General features: G+C 38.6%; 1 protein-coding gene across 1 annotated transcript in view; it reads right to left on the bottom strand.

Annotated features, from left to right (window-relative positions):
• Nucleotides 1-3,866: 3,866 nt before the first annotated feature.
• The window catches only part of LOC126251861 (cytochrome P450 4g15-like), a 162,715-nt gene continuing 145,427 nt past the window's right edge, over nt 3,867-21,154 (bottom strand). Inside the window, exons 12-13 of the mRNA XM_049952546.1 lie at nt 12,792-12,977; nt 3,867-4,180 (exon numbers count right to left, since the gene is read on the bottom strand). Coding sequence (XP_049808503.1) covers nt 4,005-4,180; nt 12,792-12,977 — 362 coding nt within the window. The 3' untranslated portion in view covers nt 3,867-4,004. The remainder of the gene's footprint in view (nt 4,181-12,791; nt 12,978-21,154) is intronic.

The raw sequence follows: 21,154 nt of genomic DNA, 5'->3' as shown, positions 1-21,154 counted from the left end.
TCACCTAACGTTTGTGGAACACACGCGGCAGATGTGCCAGGAATGGCATGTGCTGTCAGAAACATTCATAAAGCAGATGCTGGGGGGGGGGGGGGGTGGTGATGCAAATAAACATGAAATTTTCTGTCTTGAGCGTGTGGCTTGATTTGTACTGCCACTGACTTTGGTGGAAAGTTGACACTGGCACGTGGGAAACTTGTAAGCATAGTCACTGGAGTTTGAGCACATTGTGTCGGCCATTGTTGAGCACTCAGAACACACGAAAAGTTCACATTTGAAGTGAAACCTTCGCATGCGAAGTTTTGAGCTCAAAAAACGTTTTGTTAGTACAGAACACTGCCATACGATTGCTGATTCATGAATGATAATGAAATGTTATTGTTTGTACCTGATGCCGGCACATGTGGCTGTGGGAATGTAGAAGCACTGTCCTGCTGAGTGCAGTTAGCCGGTGCATTCAGAAACTGTGTCGAACTATTATAAACACAAGGTGGATAATTGGAAAATGATGCCAAAGCATCCATTGGAAAATCTAGTTGGCACATGTGCCGTGTAGAGGGCGGCAAGTGATCCATTGTGTGCTGCTCGACAGAACGAGAGTTTGTTGTAGCTCTCACGAATAAATTCTGGGTCACCAATATGGGTTTAGTGTTGCAGGATTTCCGGATCCAATGGTGCACACTATAACAGACATAATAAGCACTCTTTTATTGGTCCAAAGCACACATATACAGATATACACATCTCTTGATTCTCGGTACATGTGTTTATCATTTCGTGTGCGACCACAGACTGCTCACAAAGAGCTTGCCAAACAAAGATGTTACACATGACTTGGTCAATAGTTGCCACACTGTCATACTCAGGCTGTAGCTCAAAATCTGTGGACTGAAATTGCAGCTTGATTGGAAACCACAAATAGGCAGTATCTTTATCAGAAATTTTAGACGTAAACCGTAATCTCCAAAAATAATTTGTTCAAGTGAGAAGAATGGTGTATCTTATGCTTAAGGTTACTGTAATGTATCTTTTTTAGGTTGTGGTAGGAGGACATTAGCTGTCTACAGATTATTATTATTGCTTACTGGCATTTTCATGCTGTTAGAGGAATAATTGTACTTTTACATCTACATCTACATTCTGCAAACCACTGTGAAGCGCATATCAGAGGGTACATCCCATTGTACCAGTTATTAAGGTTTCTTCCTGTTCCATTCACACATGGAATATGGGAAGAATGATTGTTTAACTGCCTCTGTGCTTGCTGTAATTATTCTAATCTTGTCATGATCTCTATGTGAGCGATAAGTAAGAGGATTTAGAATATTGCTAGAGTCATCATTTAAAGCTGGTTATTAAAACTTTGTTAGTGGACTTTCTTGGGATAGTTTATGTCCATTGTCTAGTGTGTGCCAGTCCAGTTTCTTCAGCATCTCTATGACACTCTCCCATGGGTCAAACAAACCTGTAACCATTCGTGCTGCCTCTTTCTGTATATGATCAGTATCCCCTGTTAGCCCTATTTGGTATGGGTTCTACACATTTGAGCAATATTCTAGAATAAGTCATTTGTTAGCAATCTCCTTTGTAGACTGACTGCACTTCCCCAGTATACAACCGTAACTGAAATCAACCACCTGCTTTACCCACAACTGAGCCTATGTGATCATACCATTTGATGCCCCTACCAAGAGTTACATCCAAGTATTTGTATGAGTTGGCCAATTCCAACAAAATGACTCACTGATATTATAGTCACAGGATACTATGTTGTGTTTTTGGTTTTGTGAAGTGCGCAGTTTTACATTTCTGAACATTTAAAGCAAGTCCTCAGTCTTTGCAACATTCTGTGCAGCAATTCTGTTTACCAATCTTTGCATCATTTTGTTATATGAGGTGGTTTGAAAATGTGAGATATATATTACCACTTTACAGTGCTTTAGGTGTTCAGAATATCTCATACTAAAATTTATGTTTATCTTTCACATGTATGCCAAATGACAGGTAAAGATTAATTGGCATCTGTTTGTTTTGCTGAATTTATTTGAGGTTGTGTAGGATGTTTGTAATCTTACTTTTCAGTGTCACCACAAATCACGTCAAGTATGTAAAAGATCATCTTTCTCTTCATCTCATATATTTGTAAAACTTGTCTGATTATTCCAGTAACTAAGGAAATAATGTGCAGAAGTCACTACACTAATTTGAGACATATATAGCTTTTACACATGCCACATCTTTTTGACAGCAAAAGTTGCATTGCAGCACTCACCTCCATGCACAGAGGCATCATGGAAACCATTTTGTCCAAGGAGGTTAAAATAGACTCTGACCTCCTTGATAGAATAGATTCTAATGAAACCCAGTCTCCTTCATCCTGCCAAAAGCTGACAAAGGAAATTGGACACACCATGAACAAGCTGTCAGCTGATGTTATGGATCAACCTCTGGGGACAGGGTCACTGCGAACATGGCCTGAGAGTGCATCAGTTTCTGCATTCCAATAGATTCCAAGTATGAGTTTCTATGGATGTTTATGAACCCCAGACTCAGATGTCTCACAACTACATTAATCTGAAGCCAACTTTTGATAATGGTGGCTGAACTGGCTCGTCAAAAAAGAAAGGTCATAGTGTAAGGATGTTATCTTGAGACCAATGAGAACTTGTGGTGAGGTCATCCATTTAAGTGATGTATTAAAGATGAAGTGTGGAGAAATTCTTGATTATGAAGTTCAGTAAATTACTGTATTGTAGTGGAAAGTGGGACAAGGCTGCACATCATGCCAAATGAGAGTACTGTAAAACAATATTCACTTAACTGGTTATGTGCATGTTCCATGGGTCAAAGTTATGATCACTTTCTATGATTGGGGCCAAATCAAGTCAGAACTATAATTGCACACACAATCTCTCTTTCACACACACAAAAAATGGTATTACTATTTCTTCAGAAATTCTTCTGTGGAGTAGAGGTAGTTGTGAAGCACAACTGACTCAGTGATTGAAGATTTTTGTGGCTGAATAGATAACTCCTTTCTGTGCCACACTGAGGCTGTGTGATGGGTCATTCCTCCCTCCAGTTACCATAGATGGTGCAAAAATTCCCCTTTCAGCAAAAAGACCACCAGCATAGCTTGAAGACTTAGCCATAAATCAATGAGTAAATATAGTTTTTGCATCAACATCATACAGCCCACTATTGAAGAATATTGCAGTAACTATAAAACTGTGGTTTGAATGTGCACATGAGTAGTCGAGCAAGCCTGGTCAACTGACCCACAATATCAGGAAGTCCTATACCATGAAAATTGTTTCCATGTTTACATTTATTTTTTGTGGCCCTGAGAAAACTGATGGAACTAAAACAGATTTCTTGCTTTAAGGATGTGAATGTTGGGTAGTATGGAACTCCAGGTCATTTCTCTCTTTCTCTCATTATTTTCAATAATTTACACCATCTCTACAATCAGTCTTCCATCTTTATGTTACAAAATTTAACAATAGTAGTATGTGTAATAGAAATAATAAGGATAATAATAATACCATAATAACAATACATTTATAATAGAGTTTTATTGCCTGTGTAGAAAAAGTCAGTTTCATACATAGTTTGAGTAAAAAATGGCCTCATGTATTTTCAAACTGTTACCAGTTTCTGACAGTAAACTGTTTTTTATTGAATGTGTGACAAATATGACAACACTTTAGATAGTAGCAGTGTTTGAGCAAATTTTTGTTGGAATTTTAGTGGATGTTGTATAGTATACAGTTCACATTGCTTTAACAGACCTCCTTGGTTCAATTTTTATGCCTGTGTAGAAAAAGTCAGTTTCATACATAGTTTGAGTAAAAAATGGCCTCATGTATTTTCAAACTGTTACCAGTTTCTGACAGTAAACTGTTTTTTATTGAATGTGTGACAAATATGACAACACTTTAGATAGTAGCAGTGTTTGAGCAAATTTTTGTTGGAATTTTAGTGGATGTTGTATAGTCTACAGTTCACATTGCTTTAACAGACCTCCTTGGTTCAATTTTTATGCGGAAACCATCAGTACGTTTCAATATAATGTCTGCTTGCAATTTAAACTCTGATTCTTTTATGTCAGACACAATTTTGTAATTTCGCAGAACAGTTGATAGGAGAATTTTCAGTTTCAACATGGCGTATTTGCGACCTGTAATGGAAGGAAAAAAATGTTGTGGTGAATTTGAATACATGAGAAATTTCTAAAAGTATAGTATTACATCACAATAATTGTGATTGTTTTATCCTTAAAACTTGTTTTAACAGATAACTATTTCACAAGAAATGTCTTGTTACAAAATAATTTTCTCATTCAACAATGACCATGTAGTGAAATAAGTATGGTACAATCAAGGAATAAAATGAAGCAAGCTGCTGAATAAGAAGAGGACATGAGAAAGAAAACTTATAGAAAGATACAATACCTAATAAAAAGGAAAAAGCCTCTTCCAAGACAGCATTTAGATGTAAGAAAGAAATAAAAGACAAAAAAAAAAAACAGTACCAAACCTATAAGCCATTGAAAAACAGAAAACTAGATAATTTTTTCTCTAAGTGAATATGGAGAAAAAAAGAAAGATATCAGAGGAATGTTTGAAATTATTAAGACAAATAATGGTAAAAAGCAAGAAAGGGTGCAAAAATTTAAAATTATTATGAAATAGGCTAGTGAAATAACCAATATGAAAGGTAACGAGTGTGCAGAAGTGCAGGAAGTGGCCTCAAAAAAGTGACATTACAACATGAGTCTTGGATCTTGCAATGAGTGGTGGCTTGCATGCCTCAGTGATGCAGATAGCTATATCATAGGTACAACCCACTGGAGTGGTACTAGTGCAAAGTGGAAAGGCCAGACTAACTTAAGGTTTTTGAAGAGTGGAAGCCAACTTTTCAATAGCTGTAGGAACAACAGTGTGGATGATTGATTGACCTATACATCAATAAACATTATTTTTCTCAAGAAGATGCAGTTTTATTGTGTGGTTATAGGATGACAGCATCCTCTTCGATAAAATATTTGAGATGTAAAATAATCCCCCTTTTGGAACTCTGGATGTGGACTACTCAGAAGGATGTCATCATCAAGAAAAATGAAACTGGCATTCTGTGGGTTAGAGTGTGGAATTATGTAGGTAGGTAGGTTTGAGAATTTAGAAAGGAAAATCTATAGCTTGAAGTTAGATATAGTGGGAATTATTGAAGTGCAGTACCAGGAAGAGCAATATTATGATCAATTGAGTACAGGATTATAAATGCAAAATCAAATAAAGAGTAATGCAGGAATAGATCTTATAATGAGCAAGGAAATGGGAACATAGGTGAGCTTCTATGAACAGCATAGTGAAGGCATTATCATAGCCAAGATAGACAGTCACTATAATAGTACTAGTTTATATGCTAGCCAGCTCCATAGATGATGAAGAGATTGAGAGAATGTATTATGAGATAAAAGTAATCATTCAGACTGTTAGGGAGACAAAGCTTTAATTGTGATGTGGGACTGAAATTCAGTAGATTTAAAAGGGATAGGGCTTAAAAATTGTGAAATGAGATTGTATAGGCCCTACTTGGCAGGCAACTGGTGAACAGTAAGGTTTCAAATAGATTATATAATGGTAAGACAAAGATTCTGAAACCAGACTTAAAACTGTAAAACATTTCTGAAGCAAATATGGATGTGAAACACTGCAAAGTGGAATTAAGCCACCAGCTGTTATTCTACTCCTCTTAAATAACTATTTTTTACTTATCTTTTGACTGTGTTTCATTAAACATGCAATGAGTATAACATATGTACCCAAAACTGCCTAAATACTATTTGTAAAATATTTTATGGAAATTTATTATTCATGTTGTAGTTTTCAGTCTGCTGAGTCTAGTGATATATTTAGTTTTGTTTAATATCTGGTTAATTACGAGAAATTAGTAAATCAGTGTGAGCTAATCAGTAGCTTTGAGAAGATTGACGCTGCTCATTAGAAAATCCATGTTTCATTCTTTCCAATAACTAGTTTTAGTTTCTCTGAAACTACACTTAAGTAATATTCATAATCAAAGTTCAACTGCACCCAAAATTACTTTTGCCATTAGAGCCATTACTCTTTTTTAATTCCCAGATCCGTATTTAATTTTTCTAAACCTAATAATGCTCTTGGTTGTCTAATAAGGCATCTAATTAAGAGTTTGAATAAATTAGCAAAATTATGAACATGGAAATTTTACATGGAAGTTGGTACTCTGCCATGGAGGCATACAGTGTATTAATTAAGTAGTACCCTGAATTTTAATGCTTTCTTAACCAACTATCATTTAGTTAAGCCAGATTATTGTTGGATTCAACTGATTAACTCTAATGTTAATTCTGACATTTACCATTTTATAAACTAATATGTAATTACCAAAAATCACAAAATATCATTATGCTGATCTTTATTTACTCCACCCCACACAAATATTGACAGTCCACACATAGAAAGCAAGTGCTTAACATTTTCATGTTGGTATCCACAGTTAAGTATAAAAGTCCACACTTGGAAATCGCCACGACAACATATCTGTATCACTCATATCAGTATCATTGAAAGTTCACACATAACTATCACACAATCTACATGTCTTTATTACAGTGCTTGTAAAAGCTGGCATCCTGATACTACCTAGCTGTAAGTTTAGTATACTTATGAAAGGTGTCTCCTAGTCTGCCCTTAATAATTGTGTTTTTACCTCAGTCATATTTAATGTTTGGTGACTTACTTTGAGAACAATGCATAACTGACTAGTTTCTTATGAACTGTACTCTGTAGAAGATTGATGTTAATGAAATTTATTGTCAATGATATGATCTCAAAATTTTTAGGTGTCAAACTTGTTAGTTGGGCAACAGCTCCCATCTCAGAAACAGCACATCAGAGCAAAGCAATTTGTCCGTGAGTTGTGATGAGCCTCTACATTTTAATAACTGTGTAGTGTATATTTCCACTGTTTATATCTACAACAGGTGTTTGTTTTCAAGTGTACATCCTCCACTTTTGTATTTCTTTCAGCAGTAAAATTTTCTAGCCACCAACCAGATCCACAAATATGGTGGTTTATAAAGTGTGGAAGTAACATTAATCCAATAAATTTATAAAGCAGAGTTACAACAAATGGAGGTATATAAGAACAATTACTTTCCAAAGACTTTGTGTGAAGATTTTATGAAAACCTAATGAAATTGTTTTTAAAATACCTACCACCTGCCACACATTTTGAAAGCTGGAAAGCCCACTAGTGGGAGGTAGCGACCAGGTGACTACCACTGGGTTAGAAGGCCCCAGGAAAGTAAAGAATGGGCTTCAGTCTCAAAAGGTGTGGGACAAACACAGGAAGAGGACAGACATAGCAACAATCAGTATTAAGTTGTAAACTGTCATAGCTGTGTTGAGTAAGAACTAGAGATGGGGGATCCGCTCATGAATTGTTTTATAGAGCAGAATATTTCAAAGGAGTGAACAATCAGTGATTCAGAAAAAAAGAACGGTAGCTCCAAACGTTTCACTCAGCAGAGAGAGACAGAGAGAGAGAGAGAAAAAGAGAGAGAGAGAGACGGAGCATATCAGGGGGGCCTCTGCTGGTCAGAGCACACTGCACGCCACACAACACAGCCGGCGCCGGCCTCTGCCCTGCTTCTGCCCTGGCTGCCTGCATTGTGCAGTGCCCCATTGGATTTTGTGTTTCACATATGCCGTGCCGTCTCTGTGCTTCCCTTGCCGCGTGCAGTGTCTGGCCGCTGGCGCACCTTAACTTAGCATCGCACTCCGTCGGCGATCGTTTCAGTCGCACGTCCTGCCCTCTGGGCGGTTGATGCGAGCAACAGGACAGAGAGCCTCCTAGTGGAGAACATAAGAACTACTTGCAACAACCTGCTCGCAAGAGGACGATTTGCCTCAGAGCGGGTGAGTGGTGGCCGCTCACCGCTTCCCCCACCCTCGGAACTCGCCCGCTCAACGCTCACCCCACCGTCCTCGACTCTAGCCAGAGCGTTGAGCAAAGCAACTCAGGTATCACTCTGGTCTCTGCGGTCTTAGCTCGCGCAGCAATACAGCTCGCGGCTCGACCAGCTTGACTAAGCGCCCCTGCATCGGAGTTCGTCTATTCTGGATATTGTTTTTCGTACTAATACCATATGTATATTACATAATTATGTTATGTATACATCATTTGTTTTTATTTTATTTTTATTTGTTTGAACTGATCAGATGAGGTTCCTGACGACTCCTCTTACTATAGGATTTTTTATTATGGACACTCGAATTTACACTTTAATTACGAGCGAACCAATAAACGTATCGCAAAATGTGATACACCAATATTTTCCTTGTTTTATTCTGCATAAGGCTATATGCAGCACTTTGGTCTTACAGTCAAATTTATATTTTTTTTCTAATTGTAGTACGGATTTTGCGATTTTGGGCGTCTTCGGAAGGAAATGTTCACTTTAAAAATATATGGCTTGGGATGTATTTGTACGAGGTTAATGAAATTTTAATACATTATAGCCAAATACATTGTTAATGTAAATCTCAAGTTACAACATTTTCCGATCACCCAAAAAACCACGATAGTGCAAAATAAATCGATAATCAAAAACTTTGTCATATCGTGGAAATTTCAATAAACAATACAAAATTCTTACTCATTATCTGTGTTACTTCAAAATAGGATCAAATAAGATCAAAATACAGGTATAGTACTGGAATAAACCAAGTTTAAAGGGCAATGTGCCTTCCATTTATTTTCTATTGTGAATGAGTGGTGAGTCATGAAAAAGACCTAGTTCATTTCAGGGAGTGAACAGTTCGGATCCGATCTCTGAAAAGAACAGTTTTGCCCATCTCTAGTAAGAACCAGAGCTCCAAGTGCCAATAGAAAGCACTGAAGCTCAAATCATTATAAGTACTGAAAGCAGGCTAAAGCTAGAGATAAGTTCAGCCAAAATTTTCACAAAGGACCTAACAGTGTTCAGAAAGAACAGATTAAATACACTTGGCAGTGGTGTGTTTGGTGCTGTGAGAAGTAGTTTATCTCGTGATGAAATTGTAGTAGATAGTTCCTGTGAATTAGTATGGGTTGAGGTTGTACTTGACAACCAGAATAAATCAACAATTGGTTCCTTATACTGACTCTCCAACTCAGGTGATACAGTTACTGAACATTTCAAAGAAAACTTGGGTCTCATATCATACAGGTATCCCGCTTACACTATTATAGTTGGTGGTGACTTCTACCTATCCTTGGCATGTCGGTGAAAATACATGTTCAAGCCAGTGGTAAGTAGAAAACTTCATTAGAAATTGTACTAAATGCTTTTTCTGGAAATTATTTTGAGCAGTTAGTTCAGGAGTCCACTCAAAGGGTAAATTGTTGGGAAAACATACTCAGCCTCTTGATATATACATGTCATTTAGCTGATAAAAATTAGCTTGATGCCTTCCTAGAAGTCAGTCTCCACTATTTCCCAACTAATTCTGTAATTGTAGAACAGATGTGGCTTAAATTCAGAAGAAACAGTATTGGTGATAATTGAGGGATTTATACTGAATAAATTGATAAAAGATGGTACTGAATGCAAATCATACCTAAAACAGGTCAGAACACTGTCTCAGAAGTAATGAAAAAACATGTCAAATTTAAAACAGCATGAAGTCTCCAAGACTGGCAATGTTTTACTGAAGCCTGAAACTTAGCCTGGACTTCAATGTGATAGCTTCTACAATGAAAAACTGTCGCAAATTTGACTGAAAATCAAGAGAGATTCTGGTCATATGTAAAGTACACCAGCTGCAAGACGCAATCACTACTTTCACTGTGCAATACCAATGATAAAGTTACTAATGTGCCATAAAACTGGAGTTATTAAACACAGTTTTCCAAAATTCTTTCACCAAAGAAGACAAAGTAAATACTTCAGAGTCAAATCAGTAACAGCTGCCAACATGAGTCACTTAGAATGAGATATCCTCACACAGTGAAGCAACTTAAATTGCTTAATAAAGATAAGTCTTCTGGTTCAGATTAGTATACCATATAGGTTCATCTCATAGTATGCTGACACAATAGCCCCATACTTAGCATCAAATACAGCCAGTTGCTTGATGAAAAATCCACACCTAAAGACTAGAAAAATCCACAGATCACACCAATACTCAAAAAATAAAATAAGATTAATCAGATGAATTACAGACCCATATCACTGACATCAAATGGCAGTAAGATTTTGGAACATATACTCTGTTCAAACGTTATGTATTACTTCAAAGGTAATGGTCTGTTGAGACACAGTCAGCAAGGATTCAAAAAATTTTGTTCTTGTAAAACACAATACCATAATTCTTTATTCACACTAAGTAAGGACTGCTACTGACAGCAGATCTCAAACTGATTCCATGCCTCTAGATTTCCAGAATGGTTCTGAGACCATTCCCCACAACAGACTTTTAATCAAATAGAATGCCTATGAAGTACCACTTCAGTTATGTTACCATATTCTTGACTTCATGTCAGGACGGTCATAGTACATAGTAATTTATGGAAAATAATCAAGTAAAATAGAAGTGACAGCTGCAATTCTCCAAGAAAGTATTATAGGCACTTCCTATTCCTAATCTGTATAAATTTTACCATCTAGTTAAGTTATCAGAAGATCAAAATCCAATGCAAAATGACTTAGACAGGAGATATCTGTATGGTGTGAAAAGTGACAATTGCCGCTGAAAAAGGAAAAGTGTGAGGTCATCCACATGAGTGCTAAAAGAAATCCATTAAATTTTGGTTACACAATAAGTCACACAAATCTAAAGGCTGTTGATTCAACTAAATACCTAACAATTACAATTACAGACAACTTAAACTAGAAAAATCACATAGATAATGTTGTGGGGAAGGCAAAAAAAGGAAGTTTTATTGGCTTCACACATCAAAGATGCAGCACGCCTACTAAAGAGACTGTCTATACTACACTTGTCTGTCCTCTGCTAGATTACTGCTGTATAGTACGGGCGCTTTACTGGATAGAACTGATGGAGTACACTGAAAAAGTCCAAAGAGGCAGCTTGTTTTGTATTGTTTCAAAATAGGGGAGAGAGTGTTATGGATATGATAAGCAAATTTGGGTGGCAATCATTGCAACAAAGGTGTTTTTCACTGCAGCAAGATATTTTCATGAAATTTCAATGACCAACTGCTCTTGTGAATGTAAAAATATTTGACTGTGACCAATCTACGTAGGGAGTAATGATCATTATAGTAAAGTAAGGGGAATCAGCATTTGTACGGAAAGATTTAAGTGTTCATTTTTCCCATGTGCTGTTAGAGAGTGGAACAGTGCAGAAGTAGTGTGAAGGTGGTTGATGAAATCTCTACCAGGCACCTAAGTGTGAATTGCAGAGTATTCATGTAGATGAAGATGTAGATGAAATGTATGTGCTAGCCTAATGTTTGTGAAGTACAAACAGAAGTGTAAGATAAAATGGTAATCACATGAATGTTATCTGGACAGAATAAAAGTGCAAACTTGTGAAACTTAAATCAATCGTGTTGTGTCTGTTATTGAACTGGGAGACCATTAAGTGCAGGAAATGCAAAATGGCAAAATAGGAATGGCTAGACAAGAAATGCAAGGACTTGTAAGTGTGCTTAACAAGGTGAACTTTGAAAAAAAGAGAGGAAGCTGTATGAATATAATGGGCTCTGATAGCAAGCCTGTTCTAAGAACAGAAAGCTGAAAGGTGGATGGAACATACAGAAGGGTTATGCACTGGAAATGAACTTGAGGGTAATATTACAGAAATGGTGAGAAAATAGATGAAGATGAGTGGGAGATATGGTACTAAGATGTGAGTTTGGCAGAACACTGAAAGACCTATGTCAAAACAAGGCCTGTGGAGTAGATGACATTTTCTTAGAATTATTAAGGTCCTTGGGATAATCAGCCATGAAAAAACTATTCTGCTTGGTGTGTAATATGTATGAGTCAAGGAATATACCTCCAGACCTTGAGAAGACTATAATTGCAAATCCAAAGGTAGCAGGTGCTGACAGGTGTGAATGTTACCTAACTATAGGTGTGAATGTTACCTAACTATCAGTTTAACAAATCACGGTTGCAAAATACTGAAATAGTTATACAAATTATTTACAGAAGGATCGAAAAATTGGTAGAAGCCAAACTTGGAGAAGATCATTTTGGCTTCCTAAGAAATTTAGTAACATGAGAGAGAATACTGGCACTGCGATAGCTCTCAGAAGATAAGTTAAGTACAGGCAGACCTACATTTATACCATTTGTATATTTAGAGAACACTAAGTAGATGAGGATGAGTGGCAAATATTTATATGTTCTTGCACATTTTAATATATAAGTGATCATGTTATACTTTTAATCATCACATGTCACTCATCAGTTTTTAATCCATCTTTGATTATTATATTGTAATTAATAATATTAGTCATGTCGAAGTTTATATTATATTATTATTATTATTGTTATTATTATTGTGTTAACACTGACAACACCAATTGCATGTACATATGCTCAACAGTGGAATGAAACATCTGTATTTGTATTTCTGTTGATAGTATCACTTTCATAGTGTAACAATTGACTTCCCTAACATCAAATTGTACAGTCTATATGATAAAAATAAAAATGTCTGATAAAAGTCCAATACAATACTACAGTACACAGCCAAAGTCTAAATAAATAGTTATTAACAATGACTTACCAACACAACTCCTTGGTCCAGCACTAAATGGAATGTAACCATAATAATGTCTGTTTTGCATTTTTTCTGCTAAGAAGTTGTCTGGATTAAATTCTTCTGGATTAGGATAGATCTCTGGATTGCGATGTACCTTGTATGTTCCAATCACAACAGTGCAGCCAGCAGGGAGAAGATAGTCACCTGATGCTGCAACAGTTTTGAACAATTAGTTCAGGAGCTCAATCAGTGTAAATGGTTGCAAAAACATACTTGGCCTCTTAACAAGAGATAATCCTGAGCACATGGCAAGTGTCATGATAGATATGGGTATCAGTGACCACTAGGTTGTTGTAGAGAGACTGAATACCCAAACACACCAAAAGTAAACACAAAATACATCTATTTAAAAAGCAGATAAAAATTCACTTGATACCTTCCCAAGAGACAGTTTCCATTCTTTCCAATCTCATTATGTAAGCATAGCCTATATTTGGTTCAAATTCAAGAAATAGTGCCAACAGTAACTGAGAGATTTATAGCAAATAAATTAATAAGAGATGATACAGATCAACCATAGCACACAAAGCAGGTTATAACACAGTTGCAGAAGTAACAAAAAAAGTATGCAAAATCCTCAAGATTGTCAAATTTTTACAGAAGCTCAAAATTTAATACAACCTTCAATGTGAGATGCTTTTATAGTTTCCACATCAAAATCCTGTCTTAAAATGTGGTAGTAAACCAAAAGAGATTTTGATTATATGTAAACTGCACCAGCAGCAAGACACAATGAATGGCTTCACTGTGTGACAACAATGGTGATGTTACTGAGGACAATACTACTAAGACAGTGTTACTAAACATGATTTCCTGAAATTCTTCCACCAAAGAAGATGAAGCAGATATTCCAGAATCCGAATCAAGAACAACTGCAACACAAGTAACTGAGAAGTAGATATCCTCAGTATAGAAAAGCAGCTTAAATCACTTAATAAAGGAAAGGCTTGGTTGGTTGGTTGGTTTGGGGAAGGAGACCAGACAGCGTGGTCATCAGTCTCATCGGATTAGGGAAGGACGGGGAAGGAAGTCGGCCGTGCCCTTTCAGAGGAACCATCCCGGCATTTACCTGGAGTGATTTAGGGAAATCACGGAAAACCTAAATCAGGATGGCCGGATGCGGGATTGAACCGTCGTCCTCCCGAATGCGAGTCCAGTGTCTAACCACTGCGCCACCTCGCTCGGTAAAGGAAAGGCCTCCAGTCCAAATTGTATACCAGTCAGGTTCCTTTCATTTTGTGCTGATACAATAATCCATACTTAGGAATCATGTACAGCCACTTGTCTGTCGAAAGATTTGTACCTAAAGACTAGAAAATTGCACAAGTCACACCAATACCCAAAAAAGGAAATAGGAGTAATCCACTGATTTACAGACCCATATCAATAATGCTGGTTTGCAGTAGGATTTTGAAACATACTGTGTTCAGACATTATGAATTACCTCAAAGAAAATGATTTATTGACAAACAGCCAACATGGGTTCAGATAATATCATTCTTCCAAAAGAAAAAAGAAAAAAACAAAAAACCTAGCTTCTTATTCCCACAAAGTAATGAAAGCTATTAACAGGGGATGTCAAATTGATTCCATATTTTTAGATTTCCAGAAGGATTGGGAAACAGTTCCTCACAAGTGACTTCTAAGCAAGTTGCTTGGCTATGGAGTATTGTCTCAGTTGTGTGATTGGATTCACAATTTCCTGTCAGAAATGTCACAGTTCATAGTAGCTGATGGAAAGTCATAATGTAAAACAGAAGTAGTATCTTGTGTCCCACAAGGAAGTATTATAAGCCCTCTGCTGTTTCATAAGGAAGGCTTATAGACCCCCCGCTGTTCTTGATCTACATGAATAATTTAGGAGACAATCCGTCCTTAGATTGTTTGCATATGATGCCATCACTATTGTCTAGTAAAATCATCAGAAGATCAAAACCAGTTGCAAATTCAAACTATCTGTATGGTGCAAAAACTGGCAATAGACTCTAAATAATGAAAAGTGTGAAGTCATCCACATGAGTACTAAAAGGAATTCATTACATTTCAGTTGCATGATAAATCACACAAATCAAAAGGCTGTAAATTCAACTAAATACTTAGGAATTACAATTATGAATATCTTAACTTGGAACCATTACACAGACAATGTTGTGAGGAGAGCTAACAAAAGAGGGCAATTTATTGGCAAAACAATTAAAAAATGCAAGAGGTCTATTAAAGAGACGCTTACACTAAGCTTGTCTGCTCCTATTCTGGAGTACTGCTGCGCAGGACTGATGGAGGACATCGAAAAAGTTCAAAGAAGAGCAGTTTGTTTTGTATTATCATAAATTAAGGGAGATAGTGCTACTGATATGATAAGTAAATTGTGGCGAAAATCACTGAAACAAAGGAGTTTTTTGTTGTGGCTGAATCTCATCATGAAATTTCAATCACAAACTTTCTCCTCAGAGTGTGAAAATGTTTTGTTGGTGCCCACCTGCACAGGGAGAAATGATCATCATAATAAAATAAAAGAAATCAAAACTTGGAGAAAAAGATTTAAGTGTTCATTTTTTCCATGTGCTGTTCAAGCTTGGATTGGTAAATGAATAGCTTGAAGGTGGTTTGATGAATCCGCTGCTAGGCATGAAACTGTTATTGAGAGAGTAATCATGTGACTGTAGATGTTGTTGATTAGTAAGTATGATAATATTAAATATTGATAGAACTTGATAAAGAATTTAAATTTATGCAGTTCTTGAAAAGACTACAAAGGTCTTTTTCTCCTGAATTTTCTTCAAGAATTTAATGAGATAGTGGTTGACCCTTAGTACTATTATTTGATCATACCTACCATCTGATTTTGATCTTTTATGCAATGCCTTATTTTGTGACTTTTCATATCTACAGAATTGAGAATATGACTTAAGTTCAAGTAAATGTTGTGATGTTTTTTTAAATATTTGTTTCTCTGTATTAGAAGAATAATTATTAAGACAAAATTATTTTGTTGGATGTTAATAAATTTGTCACAATAACCTTAATGCAAATTGTTTAAATTAGGTCCAATGATTTACAGGCACAAAAATCTACAGGATTAATGTTTACAGAAAGTTTGGGACATTTGTTACACTTTTTTTTTTGGTCATCAGTCTACTGACTGGTTTGATGCGGCCCGCCACGAATTCCTTTCCAGTGCTAACCTCTTCATCTCAGAGTAGCACTTGCAACCTACGTCCTCAATTATTTGCTTAACGTACTCCAATCTCTGTCTTCCTCTACAGTTTTTGCCCTCTACAGCTCCCTCTAGTACCATGGCAGTCATTTCCTCATGTCTTAGCAGATGTCCTATCATCCTGTCCCTTCTACTTATCAGTGTTTTCCACATATTCCTTTCCTCTCAGATTCTGCACAGAACCTTCTCATTCCTTACCTTATCAGTCCACCTAATTTTCAACATTCGTCTATGGCACCACATCTCAAATGCTTCGATTCTCTTCTGTTCCGGTTTTCCCACAGTCCATGTTTCACTACCATACAATGCTGTACTCCAGACGTACATCCTCAGAAATTTCTTCCTCAAATTAAGGCCGGTATTTGATATTAGTAGACTTCTCTTGGCCAGAAATGCCTTTTTTGCCATAGCAAGTCTGCTTTTGATGTCCTCCTTGCTCCGTCCGTCATTGGTTATTTTACTGCCTAGGTAGCAGAATTCCTTAACTTCATTGTCTTCGTGACCATCAATCCTGATGTTAAGTTTCTCGCTGTTCTCATTTCTACTACTTCTCATTACCTTCATCTTTCTCCGATTTACTCTCAAACCATACTGTGTACTCATTAGACTGTTCATTCCGTTCAGCAGATCATTTAATTCTTCTTCACTTTCACTCAGGATAGCAATGTCATCAGCGAATCGTATCATTGATATCCTTTCACCTTGTATTTTAATTCCACAACTGAACCTTTCTTTTATTTCCATCATTGCTTCCTCGATGTACAGATTGAAGAGTAGGGGCGAAAGACTACAGCCTTGTCTTACACCCTTCTTAATACGAGCACTTCGTTCTTGATCGTCCACTCTTATTATTCCCTCTTGGTTGTTGTACATATTGTACACTCCTGGAAATGGAAAAAAGAACACATTGACACCGGTGTGTCAGACCCACCATACTTGCTCCGGACACTGCGAGAGGGCTGTACAAGCAATGATCACACGCACGGCACAGCGGACACACCAGGAACCGCGGTGTTGGCCGTCGAATGGCGCTAGCTGCGCAGCATTTGTGCACCGCCGCCGTCAGTGTCAGCCAGTTTGCCGTGGCATACGGAGCTCCATCGCAGTCTTTAACACTGGTAGCATGCCGCGACAGCGTGGACGTGAACCGTATGTGCAGTTGACGGACTTTGAGCGAGGGCGTATAGTGGGCATGCGGGAGGGCGGGTGGACGTACCGCCGAATTGCTCAACACGTGGGGCGTGAGGTCTCCACAGTACATCGATGTTGTCGCCAGTGGTCGGCGGAAGGTGCACGTGCCCGTCGACCTGGGACCGGACCGCAGCGACGCACGGATGCACGCCAAGACCGTAGGATCCTACGCAGTGCCGTAGGGGACCGCACCACCACTTCCCAGCAAATTAGGGACACTGTTGCTCCTGGGGTATTGGCGAGGACCATTCGCAACCGTCTCCATGAAGCTGGGCTACGGTCCCGCACACCGTTAGGCCGTCTTCCGCTCACGCCCCAACATCGTGCAGCCCGCCTCCAGTGGTGTCGCGACAGGCGTGAATGGAGGGACGAATGGAGACGTGTCGTCTTCAGCGATGAGAGTCGCTTCTGCCTTGGTGCCAATGATGGTCGTATGCGTGTTTGGCGCCGTGCAGGTGAGCGCCACAATCAGGACTGCATACGACCGAGGCACACAGGGCCAACACCCGGCATCATGGTGTGGGGAGCGATCTCCTACACTGGCCGTACACCACTGGTGATCGTCGAGGGGACACTGAATAGTGCACGGTACATCCAAACCGTCATCGAACCCATCGTTCTACCATTCCTAGACCGGCAAGGGAACTTGCTGTTCCAACAGGACAACGCACGTCCGCATGTATCCCGTGCCACCCAACGTGCTCTAGAAGGTGTAAGTCAACTACCCTGGCCAGCAAGATCTCCGGATCTGTCCCCCATTGAGCATGTTTGGGACTGGATGAAGCGTCGTCTCACGCGGTCTGCACGTCCAGCACGAACGCTGGTCCAACTGAGGCGCCAGGTGGAAATGGCATGGCAAGCCGTTCCACAGGACTACATCCAGCATCTCTACGATCATCTCCATGGGAGAATAGCAGCCTGCATTGCTGCGAAAGGTGGATATACACTGTACTAGTGCCGACATTGTGCATGCTCTGTTGCCTGTGTCTATGTGCCTGTGGTTCTGTCAGTGTGATCATGTGATGTATCTGACCCCAGGAATGTGTCAATAAAGTTTCCCCTTCCTGGGACAATGAATTCACGGTGTTCTTATTTCAATTTCCAGGAGTGTATATGACCCATCTCTCCCTATAGCTTACCCCTACTTTTTTCAGAATCTCTAACAGCTTGCACCATCTTATATTGTCAAACGCTTTTTCCAGGTCGACAAATCCTATGAAAGTGTCTTGATTTTTCTTTAGCCTTGCTTCCATTATTAGCCGTAACGTCAGAATTGCCTCTCTCGTCCCTTTACTTTTCCTAAAGCCAAACTGATCATCACCTACCGCATTCTCAATTTTCTTTTCCATTTTTCTGTATATTATTCTTGTAAGCAGCTTCGATGCATGAGCTGTTAAGCTGATTGTGCAATAATTCTCGCACTTGTCAGCTCTTGCCGTCTTCGGAATTGTGTGGATGATGCTTTTCCGAAAGTCAGATGGTATGTCGCCAGACTCATTTATTCTACACACCAACATGAATAGTCATTTTGTTGCCAATTCCCCCAATGATTTTAGAAATTCTGATGGAATGTTATCTATCCCTTCTGCCTTATTTGACCGTAAGTCCTCCAAAGCTCTTTTAAATTCCGATTCTAATATTGGATCCCCTATCTCTTCTAAATAGACTCCTGTTTCTTCTTCTATCACATCTGACAAATTTTCGCCCTCATAGAGGCTTTCAATGTATTCTTTCCACCTATCTGCTCTCTCCTCTGCATTTAACAGTGGAATTCCCGTTGCACTCTTAATGTTACTACCGTTGCTTTTAATGTCACCAAAGGTTGTTTTGACTTTCTTGTATGCTGAGTCTGTCCTTCGACAATCATATCTTTTTCGATGTCTTCACATTTTTCCTGTAGCCATTTTGTCTTAGCTTCCCTGCACTTCCTATTTATTTCATAGAGAGGATATCTGAATTAGGGGAAATTACACATGGATAAGATTAAACTGACTTCACAAATTGCAACAATTTCTAAATATTAGCAAGTCTTCAGAAATATTTCTTGACTGACTTTGCATTTAATTTTGCACAACCATTGTTCTCTCAACATACGTAACCCAGAAGTCAAAATAATAGTGTGTGGCAGAGTGCACCTCATCCCATTATTAGTTTGTTCAATTTGTGAATGGAGTTGGGAAGAAATGATTGATCTTCTGTTTCCAAGTGCAGCTTAATCTCATTTATTAAGTGCTTCTGATGCTCATACAAAAATGATGTGAATACAATAAAATTTTATGCAGTGTATGCTGAGTACTGACTCCCTAAATTTTGCACAACATAATAAATACATTGGTTAGTTATAATGATTGTAGCACACATACAAAATCCTTCACCTTCACCAATCATTACCCTGTTTAAGATTCTATATACCTAATATATTAAATGCCAAAGCTGCCAATGGTATTGCTCTTTCATACTTGAGGTGTGCTTGATTGTGTGAATGTATGTATGTTTTCTTTGCTGAAGAAGGCTTTGGCCTAAAGCTGTAAGGTGTAGCACTCTTTTTGTTGTGCCTGTCTGCAACTCAATGGGTCGTATCAACGTTGAGCAGCAATGTATCTTCTTGCTAATATTTTTGTTCATTCATTCGTTTCACAAGCTGTAACCTCCACCCTTTGTGTCATGCGTTAATGCTAGTATTTTTCGTAACTTATTTAATCAGTATTACAGTCTTATGAAATAGAGATAAAAGTAAATGGTCTTTTAGCAATAATTCAGTTTTGTAACTGAAATACAAACTAAAACATTTTCTTTCTACCTCTCAGAAAATTTAATTTTACACCTCATAGGGTAATTACCCACATGTTCAACACCACTGTATCAGATGGAAGACTGTTGAATACCTTTGCACCAGACTACATGATTCCATTCTCAGCCCTAGACAAGAAGTCAAATTGTATCAAAAGAAAAGGTTGCTTCTCACCATATAGTGGAGATGTTGAGTTGCAGACAGACACAACAAAAAGGCCACTAAACACATAAGCTTTCGGCCAGAAGGCCTTCTTTTGAAATGGACCACATACACACACACATTCGTGCAAATGCAGCTCACCCACACATGACCACTGTCTCTGGCTGCCGGGTCCAGACTGCGAGCAACTGCATATGATCGGAAAAGCAGTCTGGGAGGAGGGGGTAGTTGGGGTGAGGATGGGGAGAGAGAGCAGTGTATGGGTGTCTGACAGTTTAGTGCTGTTTGTGGGAGCATACAGGGACAATGTGGAGAGAGGATAGGGCAGCTAAGTGCAGTTGGAAGGTATACAACACATGCAGCAGGCGGGGTATGGGGCCGGGAGGGGGGGGGGGGGGAGGAGCAAGAAAGGAGGGAAGTAAAAAGACTGTGAGTGCACTTATGGATTAGAAGGCTGTGTTGTGGGAACAGGGACTAGGGGATAGGTGGGTGAAGGACAATGACTAACGAAGGTTGGTGCTAGGAGTTTTGCGGGAATGTAGGATATAATGTAGAGAAAGTTTCCACCTGGGCAGTTAACAAAAGCTGGTGGTGGTAGGAAGGATCCAGATGGCACAGAAGGTGAAGCAGTCATTAAAATCAATAATGTTGTGTTGGGCAGCGAGCTCAGCAACTGGATGGTCCAGCTGTTTCTTGGCCACAGTCAGTGAATGGCCATTCACTTGGACAGACAGCTTGTCGGTTGTCATGCCCATGTAGAATGAAGCACAGTGGTTGCAGCTTAGCTTGTAGATCACACGACTGGTTTCACAGGTAGCCCTGCCTTTGATGGGATAGATGATGCTTGTGACCAGACTGGAGTGGAAGGTGGTGGAAAGACGTATGGGCCAGATCATGCATCTAGGTCTGTTCTATCTATTCTGTTGTATTGTATTCTATCACATTCTCTGCCAGAGTTTTGACTAT

Source organism: Schistocerca nitens, chromosome 4 (assembly GCF_023898315.1).
Source record: "Schistocerca nitens isolate TAMUIC-IGC-003100 chromosome 4, iqSchNite1.1, whole genome shotgun sequence".
NCBI classification, from domain to species: domain Eukaryota; kingdom Metazoa; phylum Arthropoda; class Insecta; order Orthoptera; family Acrididae; genus Schistocerca; species Schistocerca nitens.
Note: the sequence above shows the minus strand (reverse complement) of the source record. Positions and strands in the feature narration are given on the sequence as shown.